The sequence below is a fragment of the Siniperca chuatsi genome, linkage group LG11 (assembly GCF_020085105.1).
Source record: "Siniperca chuatsi isolate FFG_IHB_CAS linkage group LG11, ASM2008510v1, whole genome shotgun sequence".
In the NCBI taxonomy this organism is placed as follows: Eukaryota; Metazoa; Chordata; class Actinopteri; order Centrarchiformes; family Sinipercidae; genus Siniperca; species Siniperca chuatsi.
In genome coordinates this window covers 8,559,908-8,574,121 of record NC_058052.1, presented here as the reverse complement: position 1 = coordinate 8,574,121, position 14,214 = coordinate 8,559,908, and the positions used below count along the sequence as shown (strand labels likewise).

The following is a 14,214-nucleotide window of genomic DNA, read 5'->3' as shown; positions in this document are numbered from 1 at the left end:
TTAATACTGTTTTTCTCCTTCTGAAGCCCAAACAGACACACATACTGTACACACATAAGTCATCTCCAACTGCTATAAAATACTTGTGGGTGAAGCAGGTGTAAACACATAAATATGATAAAAACTTCACATCACATTCACGGCAATTGTGCGTGGCACACTGTGCCCCTTGACAAATCCCCTTGAGGTTACACGGAGGGAAAAAGAAATTTTCCAAACAGCTCCCCCAGCTTGTCACACAAGAGGTATAGACCATCTACTGCTTTAAATTCTCGATGGGAACTTGGCTGAAAGCAGCACACTGCATTCATAGGTAAGGCAATGGTAAATCAGTTAATTTAGACGGATGTCTTTATGATTTGCAGGAGTACAGCATGGAAGCCAGTCTCCTTCACTTGCTGAATAAACAAAAATTTGTTCAGCTCAAATAAAATTTGATGAGGAGATAATTTTGCGAGCGTACAGCATAAAGCTCTCTCTCATGTGCAGGGGTGCTGCACTCTGAGTGCAAATCAACTGAAAGTCTGAAGAGGTAGTTCAGCACATGGTGGACAAGATGATAGAGAGAGATATGGCTGATCTGGTCCACCACTGGGGACAGGCCTCCACGTGCCCACAAAACAGTCTGGTATCAAAAATGCTGGTCAAAAGCCCTTTTTGTACCTTCAAAAATGATCAAATGGGTCACATATCCTCATGAGTACATTATAAGATTCTCACAATCTGACTGGTATACCTGAAGGAACCAATTTTATGGCTGGTTGAATGAATATCCCACTGTATTATCTGATCAAATATCCCTGTTGGATTAAGTAAAGTAACCTTAAAGAGAATTCCGACAACATTCGACAGTTCATTCAACATTTTTTGGCATGAACAACTCTCAATCAAAGCTAAAGCCCACAGAAACAAGCCTCTAATCTGGGATTTCATCAGGAGATAAATCCTGGAGCTGCTCCACTGACAATGAATTGGAAACTGACATGGTGGATTGTGCAGTGACTGTCTGAGCTTTTGCTCTCAAGTAGGTTTGACAGTAACTGTAGGCGCTACCAGTTATAAAGCAGAACATATCTCAAATACCTTGTAAAAACCCTGGGAACTGTTATGCACAAATCCACTAAAGCAGTCAAAAGCAGTGACGGGTTATGTTTCTTGGATGCAACTTTGAGTATGGGTTGGAAGTGTTCAAAACAATTTGGAACAACAAATATGAATTCTGCTTTCTGTTTCAGGACTTTAAGACCAAGGACTTCCCAACCAGCCTACTGTAATCCCTGACATGTCTCATGGGTAAAATAGAGTTGGAGCTTTTTAGATTGGAAATCACTTGGGGCATTAAAAATAAGTCTAAGGTTTCAAAACATGAAATTCACTGGAAGAGTTTCTTTTAAAAGGATATATCTATTTAAGAAGCTGCAGATAAAGAACAGATGCATTTCATTGCCAATAAAACTCATTTGGAAATAAAATCTAATTCCATAATCTCCCTCAGTAACTCACAAGCAGACATCTAAGCGATCAACCGGTGAGTGGCCACATGGTAACATCAAAAAGTTGGTTTCGGTGCGTGAGGTTCATTCATACACTCATTCTAGTGTGTGCTAATTGTGTTGTAGGTTGCAGTACTACTGCAGTGGTCAGAAGTGGTGGAGCGAGGGAGGGTCTGTTGTCAGACACAAGAGGCCACTTTGATCTCTGAAACTCCCTGTCTTTGCCTTTGTTGATGACAGAATACCTGGGAAAGGGATTTTCAATCAGGGAACCTGCGTGGGAATCCCTTGACACGCAACAAGAAATGTGAAAATACACAAGCCCCTGGAAATAGCTCAAAATCAACAACATCCATCATAGGAATCCTTCTTCTTTTTAAGCAGGCATCGGAGTGTCTTATGTATGATATCAGATTTTCCTCCTTTGAAGTCATAAGCTCATAATGCCTACATGTGAAAAGGTTGTTTTTTTCCAGCTGACAACAGATTCACTCCCCGGCTCTTCTTCTCACACATACACACAGACACTCACTCAGTCCCACATATGACAACACCCCATGTTTACCCCTCTGACTTCCATCCCACGCATCCTGTTTGTGGCAGCATCTTCCATTGTTCCCGTCTGAATCTACCTGAGCAGGTACAAACTCTTTATCACAAGCTTTCCACTGCAGCTGCATTTAAAAAAGTATCATGGATACAGTAAAAGGGATCCCTTTTGTTTTGTTATCAACATTTGGCTGCTTTATCATTTCTTAAGTGGATGGGAAAAAGGGAGGGAGGATGGAAAATCTGCTGATAAATGCAGAACACAAAGGCGAAGCCACACAAAGAGAAACCTCCAGTGAGACAAAGATGTTTGGATTTTGCCTTGCAAAGTGGTAGGTAAAAAGTTTTGTTTTGGAGAAGCCAGGGCGGGTGAGGTTAAGAGAGCCTTGCTCACTCCAGTACAAAGCCCACACTTGATTGCTAAAAAGAGGGCACCTTTTGGAGCAGCACCCCAACTGATGTCACCCTGAAGGAAGTGCTTTGAAGGGGATGGGGGCAGAGGGACATCCAGGCATCACAATGCCGTGTTGTACGCCAGAAGCATTACAAGGACATGACGCTATCCCTGTGAGGAGTGGGATTCACAATATAATATGAGCATCTTGATGAGGGGCCTACCAAAGTGCACCATCAAAGTGATGTGGATGTGTTTTTGCAATCAGGGATGGGTAAACAAGCGATTTAGCTCCATATCTCCAAAATAAATCGGTAAATTTCATGATCAACTGTGTGGTGAATGGATGAATCAGCTTCATTTTGCACCCAGGGTCATTTAATTTCATATTTCCAGGTGACAGAAATATGCAGCATCCATAAAATGTACAGACTATCCACCAACGATATATCTATCTATATAAAGTATAAAACTAATCTCACACGATTGAGAAGTAGTGTGACACTGCCCTCTAGTGTCTTAACGTTGATGCTTTTAAATTCATTGTACAATTGCATGTTGTCAGTGTGAATTAAGTGCCCAAATGCCATTCAAACAGCATGTCATCTACATATGAACCGAAAATTAGTTGATTTCATATTAAAAACACTATAATCACCTTATCTTTGATCAGACCGTGTGTGTGAGAGATACTCACACAGGTGTACACCCCTCCTGGTATTTTGGTATTTCCTTTGAACTGCGGCTTCAAGATAACTGCAGATATCAGCATGAAAGAATCTCCCCACCTGTGATACAGTGCGAACAGCAGCAGTCTAAGGGAATAGTCTGTAGCCTACCTCATGTTACCTTGGCCTGTGATGAGGGCTCAATCATTCCCTTATTTATTTGTTATCAGATTATTGACAATGAGAACAAGTGCTTCATTCGTCTCAGCAAGCTGAACTGCAGCTCAGGTTTAAAGAAAACAAGAGTAATACTTGTCCTATGAGTCATATTGTTGTGAGGACTTGGATTTAAACCAAAAAATAGCAACAGAGATAAGATAATGAACAAATGAGACCAGTGAAATGATTTCATAAGGCATGTAGTTAATGACTAAATGAGAAAGCATAGACCTACAACAAACTAGTTTCACTGATTCCATTTTACTACAATATTTAAGCTTGTTTTGTTTCCTCATCATATTGCTTTTCCTAGCTCGAGGTCCTGCACATAAATAAACAAATGTCATATTTCTTTACTCAATTTACTTTAAAGTTAAGCTACAGCTGTTGACATTGACATTCTTGACATTGAACACAGAGTTAACAAGTACTTGCAAACAAACTTAACCACAGTCAGTGTCCTTTTATTCAGGCACTCAAGCACAATATCACTGAAATTCATCTTTGTAAAGTGTCTCCATTTTCATTTGCAGTCGTTATGTTCCATTGTGTAGACTAGTTTCAGGCTTTGAATCTTTTGTGTTAGGTTCTGTCAGTGCACTTTCATCCATTATAGTTCCCTAGCAACCATTAAAAGTATGCATAAGATATATCTTTGGTCTCTGTCATTTACATCTTCAGGTATTCCCCCTGAATATAAAATAAATTGAATTAAGTGGGATATCAAAATTCATATTTTTTCACTTCCTCTTTTAAGTTCTGCCAGAATCCCAGAAAAAAATGGGAATGATTTTCCATCATTCGACTTTCACCAGCACAGAGCTGCTAAAGAGCCCTTACCGAATGCTGACACTATTAACATAATTTTCAACTTCCAATCAGATTCTTTCCATGAATGGCTATTGATATCTTTGTGGGTAGCCACATAAATCTTTCTACATCTTTTTTCACAATAATTATATTCAGCTCTAATTCCCACCTTTCTCTCACATGGAATATGTTCAGCTACGTCAGATAATAACATTATATGAATATGGGAGATACATTTATGACAGTTGGTTCTTGTTCTGATACCACAATGAAATACTGGTCTATTACCTCATTTTAAAAGTCCTGAAACACCTTTTTAAGTTTTGTGTTGAGTCTCTGGATTGGGTCTCACTAAGTTAATGTTAGACTGGCTATTTTATTCCACTCTCTCTATGTGTAGACTTGCATTTAATGATCATTTAGAGATAGCTGACATCTCAGACTAGGAAAGTAACTGCATGCGGCTCAAACTGTAGTATTCTTTACTACCACAAGGGGGCGGCATTCATCTATCACTGGTCTACATTGCCAGGACCTTCTAATTTCTCTGTTTTCTCTTTCAAGTCCCTGTTTCCAAGGCAAAAACTACTACTAAATGATTTTCTCTAGTAGTAGTTTTAAATCGAGGATTTATGTTATACTGAGGCAGAAGAAGTGATTGATGTGCTTCAGATCCATTAAACGTAAACGTGATTTAAAGCTTTGAGTTTTACACAGAACTATAGCTACAAGTTCAATCCTTGTACAAAATGTGTTGATTGCCTGCCTCAAAGCTGTGATTCATTTGTTTTTTGTTTTTTGTTTTTGTTTTTTTGATTTGGTGGTTGGTTGTCTCATGATGATGAGAGGACATTCAGTGCTTACCCATTTACATTCCCTGAAACCGCTTACTGCCCACATATCTCTGGAAAGCCTACTACTGGAAAGAATAACAACAACAAAAGAATAGTGGAAATAGCATAATAATATGCTCATTATGCCATGTGGTATTATGCAGATGAACTTAGTACATGCCTGGGCAGCTCCACTGAGGACTTGAATGGGGAGGATTAGTACCAGATGTTCATTGGGACCCAGCGGCCAGCCAATAGGAAGGAGGGCCATTTGGTCTGTGGGAGGAGCTCCGTCTCTCCTCTGAGCTCAGGATTTATTCTAACAGGTAGTTTAAAAACCTAACAGGTCAACAGCAGCAGCAAGACAGTAACTAACACAGCGGTTATCCTGCGAGGAGCGCGGTCTGAACGACGACGTTTCTTTAACAGCATTTTGTGTCTGGATATGCCCGGACGCCGCTCTCCAGCATGCTGAGCAGGAAGGCGTCTTGTGCGGGGATGATGAGTGCTGCAGCCGGAGGAGACCGCAGCAGAGTCGGGGAAAGGCTGCAGGCTGCTCTGGCCGGGCTGCAGGAGCTGCATCTGCTGAAGGACAGACAGAGCGACATGGTGAGCTGGGCACTGAGGGTGGACCGAGAGGAGCCGGTCACTTCTGTCCACGTAGGCCCGGAGGGTCCCAGGATGATGGGGGCTGAGGAACAGCGGCTGGAGGCGACCCTGACAGCCTTGAAGCAACAGCTGGTAGGTCATTTAAATCAAAAGCCACTAAACAGAATCATTAAAATACCATACCTCTGTAGAGACATTATGTGTAGGGGGTAGTTTGGTGTCACCATAATATTTGTACTTTTATTAGGATTCTTATTTATAACCATGGGACTAACACCGGGCTGACATGTACTTTTAAAAAATGGACAGTTTCATTGTCCTTGGAATAAAGTCGACCGTTTTTATCTTGCCGTCAGCTGATGCTCATGTGCATTCCATCTTCAATTATTACCAGACACACTTTAATGCTCTCAGCTGGGGGTAGGAAGTAGGGTAGGTGTCATAAATCAAGGTTCACTGCAGTACCAAGAGGACTTTGAGTTGTGTATGTGCTTGCACGCAGTGCATGTGTAGACTGCAGGGGGGCAAACCTCAATCATTAACCATTAATGTGTGTGTGTGTGTGTGTGTGGGGTTTAAATGTGTTTTTTTAAGGTGGATATTTTGTTGTGAATGACACTCAGTGAGAGTCTCTGGCATGAGAGGCCCCTGAGTGTTGGAGACAACTGGCTGTGTTGAGTTTTCCATGACAAGCTTTTTCCATGCAGGCTGCTGTTATAACAGTTTACAGGAAGTGCAGGGATTAAGGTGCTATGCTTGACTTTGAGTAGAACTGGGCAAATGCATTGAAGCTACTCGGACAACATAAGGTTAAAATTGTGTTTTACATTCATGCCAAATGGAGCCACTGCAGACTCACCACAACCCATCTTTAAAAAACACCAACAGCTACATATAGACTTAATGGTTCAGAAACATTTTTCAAGAACATCTTTTTCTGCTATAGTTTAAATAGAAGTCAACTGAACTAATTTCATCTTAAAAGAGAATGAAACATTAATTAAATGGTGCATTTTGCAGGCAATGACCCCTAGCCCTCATTTTATGAACAACTGTAACAGTAAATGCCCAGCCCTAACTGCAAAGCAAACAGTCCTTCAACCCAACCCCCAAGCTCTCCTCCTCAAGTAGTTTACACAATGGCCAGGCCCTCGCTGTGGGGGAGAAATGACTTACCCACCACTGCTTCTTCCATGCTCCCCCATGTCCTGCTGGGGTTAATCATCAGCCACAGCTGAGTCGCTTTTGTTTTCCTGATGGCTGTACAATATGAGCATCTTTTATCTGACCAACGGACCTCGTCTTAATAAAATTCTAGCATTGCTAACCTTTGTCCTGACTTCTCTGCTTAATTTTCCTGTTCATACACCTGTACAAAGAATTTCTGTTTAATTGTATACATGTGTGTGCATGAGGAGCTTTATTGCTTAACTTCCCATTCTTGAACTCACTCCTTTCCTGAAAAAAATCTAATTAGACTTGCCCTTTTGTTTAGGTTGTACTGCACATATTTTGGGGGGTTGGCTAAAATGTTAAGTGTCTGTTTTACAGTCTCGTCTTCGGAAACAGGACGTAGGCCTGAAGACTCACTTGCAGCAGCTGGACCAACAGATCAGTGAACTGAAGCTGGATGTGAGCAAGGCCTCCACAGAGCAGCTGGAGAGTGACAGCAGGCCAAGTTCAGGTGGGTAGGCAAACACTTGCGCAAAAAGCCCTACGGTTGTTTACTTTATATCAAGTAATAACACATCCACCCAAGCTACCATCACATCATGTTAAATACTGAGAAAAATGCTCATGTGCATAATCGTTCGTGCTCTCCCCAGGTTTCTATGAGCTCAGTGATGGTGGCTCTTGCTCGTTGTCCACCTCCTGCACCTCTGTGTACAGCGAGTGTCTGTCATCCTCTCAGACAAGCCTTCTTCTCCTTCCCATGAGCCCTGCTAATTCCCACATTACCCCTCCATCACAAGTTGATGTATGCCGCCGGCGTTCCGCTGATGAGAGCACTACCCAGCCCAACCCTCCGCGGGCTACAGGCCTCCATCTTGGCAGCAGCAGGATTCGAGCAAGCACTACTGGCACTGAAAAGGCACGACCAAGACCTGTGTCAACAGGTAACCAAATCTTTCAATCTCTAATTTAAGATAGTCTCTCATGTAGTAATGGGAACCATGCGATGGTTGTTACTAAGCAACTCAACATGTATTTTAACTGCATAATAACATGTCATTTCTCAGTTGATGAGTGATTTGAAAGGTTAATGAGTATTTTTGTGTTGCCCATCAGGTGATCTTGATAGGATGATGGCTCAAGGGCTTGGCTACTACAAATCTGTGGATGCAAGGAAACCCTCAATCTGCACAAATGTGAAAACCTCCATAGTGGACCCCAAGTTCCAGAGCAACCTGGTGTCCCGCAGTGGAACTGAAGTTTACCACTACCCCAGTCCCCTGCACGCTGTGGCTCTCCAGAGCCCAATCTTTTCCCATGGGGGCGACCCAGCCACACCTGGACTACTAGAGGCCCAAAGACACCAAACTAACGGTTCTGACACCCTCCAGAGGGCACAGATGAGTTATGAGACCAAGACCCTGGGTTACATTGACAAGCTCCTCCTGCGCAGCTTGAGCAAAATCCAGAGTGAAATGGCCACAGAGACTCTGCAGACACACAATAAATGTCACGGGAAGCCCACTGAAGTTGTAACTGTGTTTCCCGAAGTGTCACAGAAAGAGGTGTCTGTGCTGCAGCCTCTTCCAGCCCAGACCACAAACATCATCCCACTAGATAGCGACCAGAAGAGACACTGCATGACATACTCCAGCCAAGAGCTAGCTGATAACACAAACCACAAACAGTCAGTGAGAGCCCCCGAGGTTTCATACCGATACTCCTATCCTGCTGCCATGATGGAGTACAGCTCTGACGAGGTCACCACTTCATCCCTGAAGAAGAATGATAAATCCCAAGGAGAATGTGGGAGTGTAGCAAGAAGCAATTCAGAAAAAAGATGTGGGGATAATTCAGAGACAAGGCCACAAGAGAGGATGGGCCATAAGCAAAGATTGGTGATGGCCCACAGCTCCAGCACAGAGGAGAGTCAAGGCTTTGAGGTTCACACTGGTCACGCAGCTTCCCCTGAGTTTGTCCATGCTAAATTTGTCCCTGCTGGATCTCAGAGGGTCAAGGTGAGACAGGCAGATCGTAAAACCAAAGCCGTGAAACTGAGAAAAAAAAGCAGCGAGAAGCCTCGAGTCATGAGGCAGCAACATGGCCACTCCTCCGGTGAAAGGACCAGAGAGGCCAGTTTTGGAACCAAGGGAGATCAGAAAAGATCAGGAAAAGGAAAAGTGACCCAGAAATTTACCACCTGTCACGCAGAGGAGCGCAGACAGGGCTCAGGCTCAGACTCCAGCCACTGCAGCCCGGGACTCATGTACACCCACAAGGTCCATAATAAGCCACATCCCATCCCTGCTGTTACGAAGTCCGGCAAAAGCCGCAGACTGCAGAGCCTGGAGTATGAGCAGCCTGTAGAGCAGAGGAAGAGGAGGCAGGGGGCTGCCAAAGGGCTGTCCGATGTGGAGATGTTCCAGGCCGTATGTGCTCAGCGTCAGAGGTCAAAAGAGCCTCATGGTCAGGCACCAGGGAGCATGCAGATGGGCCGCAGTATGAGTGCCAAGCCAGGTCAGTGGATAGGACCTCCTCGCTCCTTCCAATCCTCCATGTCCACTAACTCTTTCTTCCACAATCTTAATGCTAGATACCCTCCAGCACCCTACCATAACCACTACCCACCCAGATGCGAGTCTGAGTACTCGGCCGAATGCGCCTCACTGTTTCACTCCACCATCGCTGAAAGCAGTGAGGGGGAGATGAGTGATAACACCACCAACCGCTTTGGAGATAGCGAGTCCAGCCAGAGCTTCCAGTCCATCTCGGACTCCGACAGCAGCCTGTCCCTGGACGAGGAGGACCAGGTGGACAGCCACGAGGACGAGAGAGGTCTCGTGTGGGCTGAGGCTGCTCTGGGACCCACCGCCGCTGGACACCCCCTCCAGCAGCTCCCACGCCCCGAGCCATCAGCCTGCCGCATCAAAGCTTCCCGGGCCCTGAAGAAGAAGATTCGTCGGTTCCAGCCTGCCTCCCTGAAGGTCATGACCCTGGTGTAGCAAAGTTCCCCCGGGCAGAACGAGAACTGTTGGGAGAGAGCTTTGGGAAATGCTTTCAAAACTGTTTGGAAAGAGTTCACCTGGTCTTTCAGCACAACACCCTTAATCATCACTGAGTACCAGCAAGTAAACTGGACTGCATTTGTGCACTGATTGTTTTGTTAAAACAAAAAAAAATGTAGAATTTACAATGGTTGAACCCAAAGCTGTACAAAATGGTGCATTGCATAAAAGCATGTATAACACCATTATTACACATACTTAATTTGTAAATATTTATGTTGTTGTAATTAAAGTTTCTCATAGCATGTGGCTGCATTTGACAATTTCTTGGACATTTCTGTCATATAATCTTATACCTGAGAAATAAAATCAATCTTCTCAATTCCTTATTTTCGGTTATTCATTTTGGTCATTGATTATAACTATCCATATTTATCTTATTAGAATAAACTTATTTTATATATATTGGGATAGTTAGTTTTTATGTATACTTCTTTTTTTTATCTTTAGACAGCTAATGACATCCCTGTCCATTTCTAGCTTTGGTATTAATAGCAATAGTGAGTAAACAATGTTCAACACAACATCTCATCTGCCAACTTCTCTCTTCTTCTGGTGACTATTTATCACACATGTTGAAAAAAATCTCTCTTAATCCTCACAAACGTCCCACTGAGGCTGACCAATTTAGCACAGATAGCTCTCACAGATCCTTATCTGGTTTCCTGCCCAGCTGTTGGTTTAATAAGTTGCAGCTTCAACAATCGACCCAGACAGTCGTGTTTAATTAAAGGGTGAAACTTACCAGCCTCAGTCATTTAAATGTAAGTAAACACACTTGCACTGAAGTACTAAAGCACACAGTCACACTCCTACAATTTCACAAACAGACATTAAGAACATGGTTGTAGAAGCTCAAGTTTCTGAGGAGAGACCTGAGGTTTTAAAACAGTTGGTGTATATGGCAAGGGGGCACATGAGATTTAGAAGGAATGACAGATGATGAGAGGCTCCTCATTTCTGAGCTGTCATGAGGAGATTAGACAGTGGGCAGCTGCACAGAGTTGCCGAATAATCTCATTTCCAAAATCTGCCTTGGTATCTTTCCATTAAAATTCTTTCAAAGACGGGGTGAGCAAAAGGGCACCCATGAAGGTAAGTAGTCCGGTGACTGGCCTTCCAAACATCAGCACTCTCTCCTGTGGTCATACATAATGTTTTCTCCCATTAGGCAGCCACTGTGACCTTAGAGTTCCCAACTAAGAAGCTTAAAGGGCTGACAAACATTTTCAGCATTTCATCAAATTTTACTTTGAAGTTGTGTTCCCTGCCGGTTTAATCACTGTGGAGACCATTATTTTTAAGACTCATGGATCATTCATTTATTCATTTTCTCTCCTTTAACTAGAAATGTTCAGTTTGCTTTCAAAGCATCATTCTTTGAATAAAAGTGCTCACTAAAGGGTATGTGTTAATTTAGCAGCATTCTTTTCTCTATTCATCAAACACAAGACAGGTCTAAAGGGCAAAAACTCCAGCGCACATCAAAGGTAGCAATTTAAGTTTAGCATGTTGCTACAATTGAATCAACTTATTAGGATTTGTACATCCAGCTGACCTCTGTCCTCTCCGCAAGAGCGAGAGCGTCTGGTCGGTGGGATTAGTGCTGCTGTTTCCAACCCGGCTCAGAGGGAGCATGACAGGCACTGGACTTGTCTTTGATGTTGAGTATAGCAGGACCGTGTCGGCTTGACCTTGTGGGCTTGCTGACCTTTCCAGCTGTAGAGCCCCACAATAGCGAGGTCAGGGGCCTTTTTGTACCCTCGCTGTCTCTGGGCTTGTTTTTTTTTGTGTTAAACTTGTCTGTCATTTATTTCCTTTTGACTCATTGTTTGAGTCTTTTGTAAGAAGGTAAGTCCACCTGTCCACTGCAAGCCTCCTTCCTGCTAAAGTTTGTTGTTTCAAAATAAATACACTGGATGTTTTTTTGCCTTAACAACTAAATAATGTAATTGGATGGTGGAAGATATTTTTTTTCTATTTAATTTGGCTAGGGAATGAAACCTCTGGGAGTTGAATTGGAAGCAGCAACCGGTGCAGCAGGCGTACAAATGCACACCTGCATATAGGATTTGGTCATGATATGTATGAAGTTGAGTGCAGGGGGGTACCACCACACTGCTTTATAAAATACTCCCAATGGATGGCTATTAAGTCATACTGAAGGACTACAGATGCCGTGTGGGATCTCATTACACAGAGGTGCTCTGACTTTGACATCATACACATGGGCAAACAGTCGCATCTAATCAAGATCATACATTTTCAGCTGACACCACACCACACCTACATAAAAGGTCTTAACTGAGGTCTTGTAACCATAACAAAGACAGAACCCTGATGACTTTTACACATGGCAAGAGATCCATGAATACAGTTGTATTTTACTTCTTTTTTTAAAAAAAACTTTTACAACAGTCTGGGTGGAAAAAGTGAAATGTAATAATAATGTTTCTAAGCAATGAAGGTCCTGAAAGTGCATGATTTAACCAGCAAAATACAAATAACAGATTATTGACTTCACACTCACACCCAGCTTTCTTCACACGCGCTTTCTAAACCAGCCTGCATTGTCAACGTCCAGTGAGATATAAATAGGTGGAAGTGTCATGCCAAACTACTCTGAGTACTGGGGCAGGTAAACACAGAGGTAATGCAGAGAACGCTTGCCTCTGAGCTGCTTTGGACAGTGATCTTATTACACATCAGGTTACTGTACTCCTTTTTTATTCAGCTAACACACATCTTATTTGATGAACAAGCATTTCATTCAGAGCTCCATATATAAAGGATGATCAAAATTGATCCAAATATCAAATCCAACATTGTTCTGTAGATGTAACAATTCTGTGACAATGTGACATCCGTAAAAAAAAGGAAGACATTGCAAACAAACGCAAGAGAGAGCAGAAAAGGAGTAAAGATAATAGATGGTGTGCTGCAGACAGGTGCTAATTAAACTTTGACTTGGTTCACATTAGGTCACAGTTGGAGGAGGGGTTTTCCTCTTACGTGTGCATGAGGTAATCCCAAAACTCAACACGCACCAGCAGTTCCCAGTCTGTCTCCACACTCAAAACACATAATACCCCATCAAGCTGTCTGTGTCTTCTCTTTTCATCATAGTTATTTCAGCATTATTTCAGCAGTCTGTTGCAGCATGTAATACTCAGTTTTTCTATTTACATTGAGAGTAACACTGCTTATCCTGTAGTTATTTTACAGCTTCTTGTCTGTGTATCTTTATGTTGTAGTCTTAAATATATTTCACCGGATGTTCTTGAGGCCGTGTAGTTTCCCTGACGTGAAAACTGGAGAGATGGTGCTGGGCCTTGGATATAAGCTGTGGATTTACTATGTTGACAAGTGGGAGCTCAGAAACTCATTACCACCCCGATGAGAGGAGCTTTCCACTCCTACCCACAATGCACCCCCGGAAACACAGAGCAGGTCATGCTTTTCCGGGGTCCTGTGAAGTAAGCAGGATTATCTTTAGTTTGACATGTTAAATATCCGTACCAAATCAGATCTACTCATATGAAGTTACAGACAGATTCAGTCATTGGCACATTTAGCTGCAAGCATGTTATTTAAAAGTTTTCTGGACAGAAGCATGAAAGCTGTATTGCAGGTTTTGCTGGCATCCGAACTTTGTTAGATGTAATATCAGCTGTAAAATACAACAAGGATTAGATTAAATTTCAGTACTGACAGTAATACAACAAGGTCAGCAGCCGCAGCCAACAGCCACTATTTTTGTGGACTAAAGAATCTACGATGCAGAGTGTATTCAATTTACATTGCATACAACAACAATGTAGTAGCTTCGTCCATAGTGAAACAACTGAGATTCACCCAGCTCCTCTGCGACCCTTTGTATGGGGGATGGGCTCTATAGTGTGTGAGGTGGCTTTTGTCCCTTTGCTTACTGTACATATGAATGGGGCTGGACCGGAATGTCCAACCTCATGAATGTCAATTGTCTGAGGCCCGAGTTAAAGAGCAGGCTTCTCTGGTTGTGTATAAGAGGACAATAGAGATAGAGAAGGGGAGATGAGGAGATAGAAAGCGAGGGAAATGAGCAGGAAGAGATACCTAAGACAAGTGTGAAAGATCGGGAGCAATGGAGACAGAGCATGAAGATGAAGAAAATAGAGAAAAAGCCACAGGGAGATGCATGATGTTCCACTCCTGCAAGGCTTAGCTGGGCCTTCCTCAGCCACCACCTGCTCCTCTTTAAGCACATCCTGTCATTTAATACCTAATCCCTTCATTCACTCCAGTGTGTTTACTAACCATTGTCTCAACTAACTTCAAGCTGTGGTCAAGAGATGGTTCAAAAGTTCGCAGTGTGTGGAGAGCACACACTCGCAGTAACAGAGGGCATTGTGAGTGTGTTCG

At 42.9% G+C, this 14,214-nt stretch overlaps 1 protein-coding gene across 1 annotated transcript; it reads left to right on the top strand.

The window, feature by feature from the left end:
* Positions 1-5,280: 5,280 nt before the first annotated feature.
* dact2 (dishevelled-binding antagonist of beta-catenin 2) lies at positions 5,281-10,135 on the top strand. The gene is made up of 4 exons (XM_044214925.1): positions 5,281-5,707; positions 7,127-7,259; positions 7,402-7,692; positions 7,865-10,135. The coding sequence occupies exons 1-4, from the start codon at positions 5,435-5,437 to the stop codon at positions 9,748-9,750; spliced, it is 2,583 nt and encodes an 860-aa protein (XP_044070860.1). The 5' UTR covers positions 5,281-5,434; the 3' UTR covers positions 9,751-10,135.
* Positions 10,136-14,214: the final 4,079 nt, after the last annotated feature.

Excerpts from the sequence above, each read along its gene's own strand:
- dact2 (XM_044214925.1), top strand. The coding sequence starts at position 5,435 with ATGCTGAGCAGGAAGGCGTCTTGTGCGGGGATGATGAGTGCTGCAGCC. Across the intron at positions 5,708-7,126 it reads CAGCCTTGAAGCAACAGCTG|TCTCGTCTTCGGAAACAGGA; the intron begins GTAGGTCATTTA and ends TCTGTTTTACAG. Across the intron at positions 7,693-7,864 it reads ACCAAGACCTGTGTCAACAG|GTGATCTTGATAGGATGATG; the intron begins GTAACCAAATCT and ends GTTGCCCATCAG.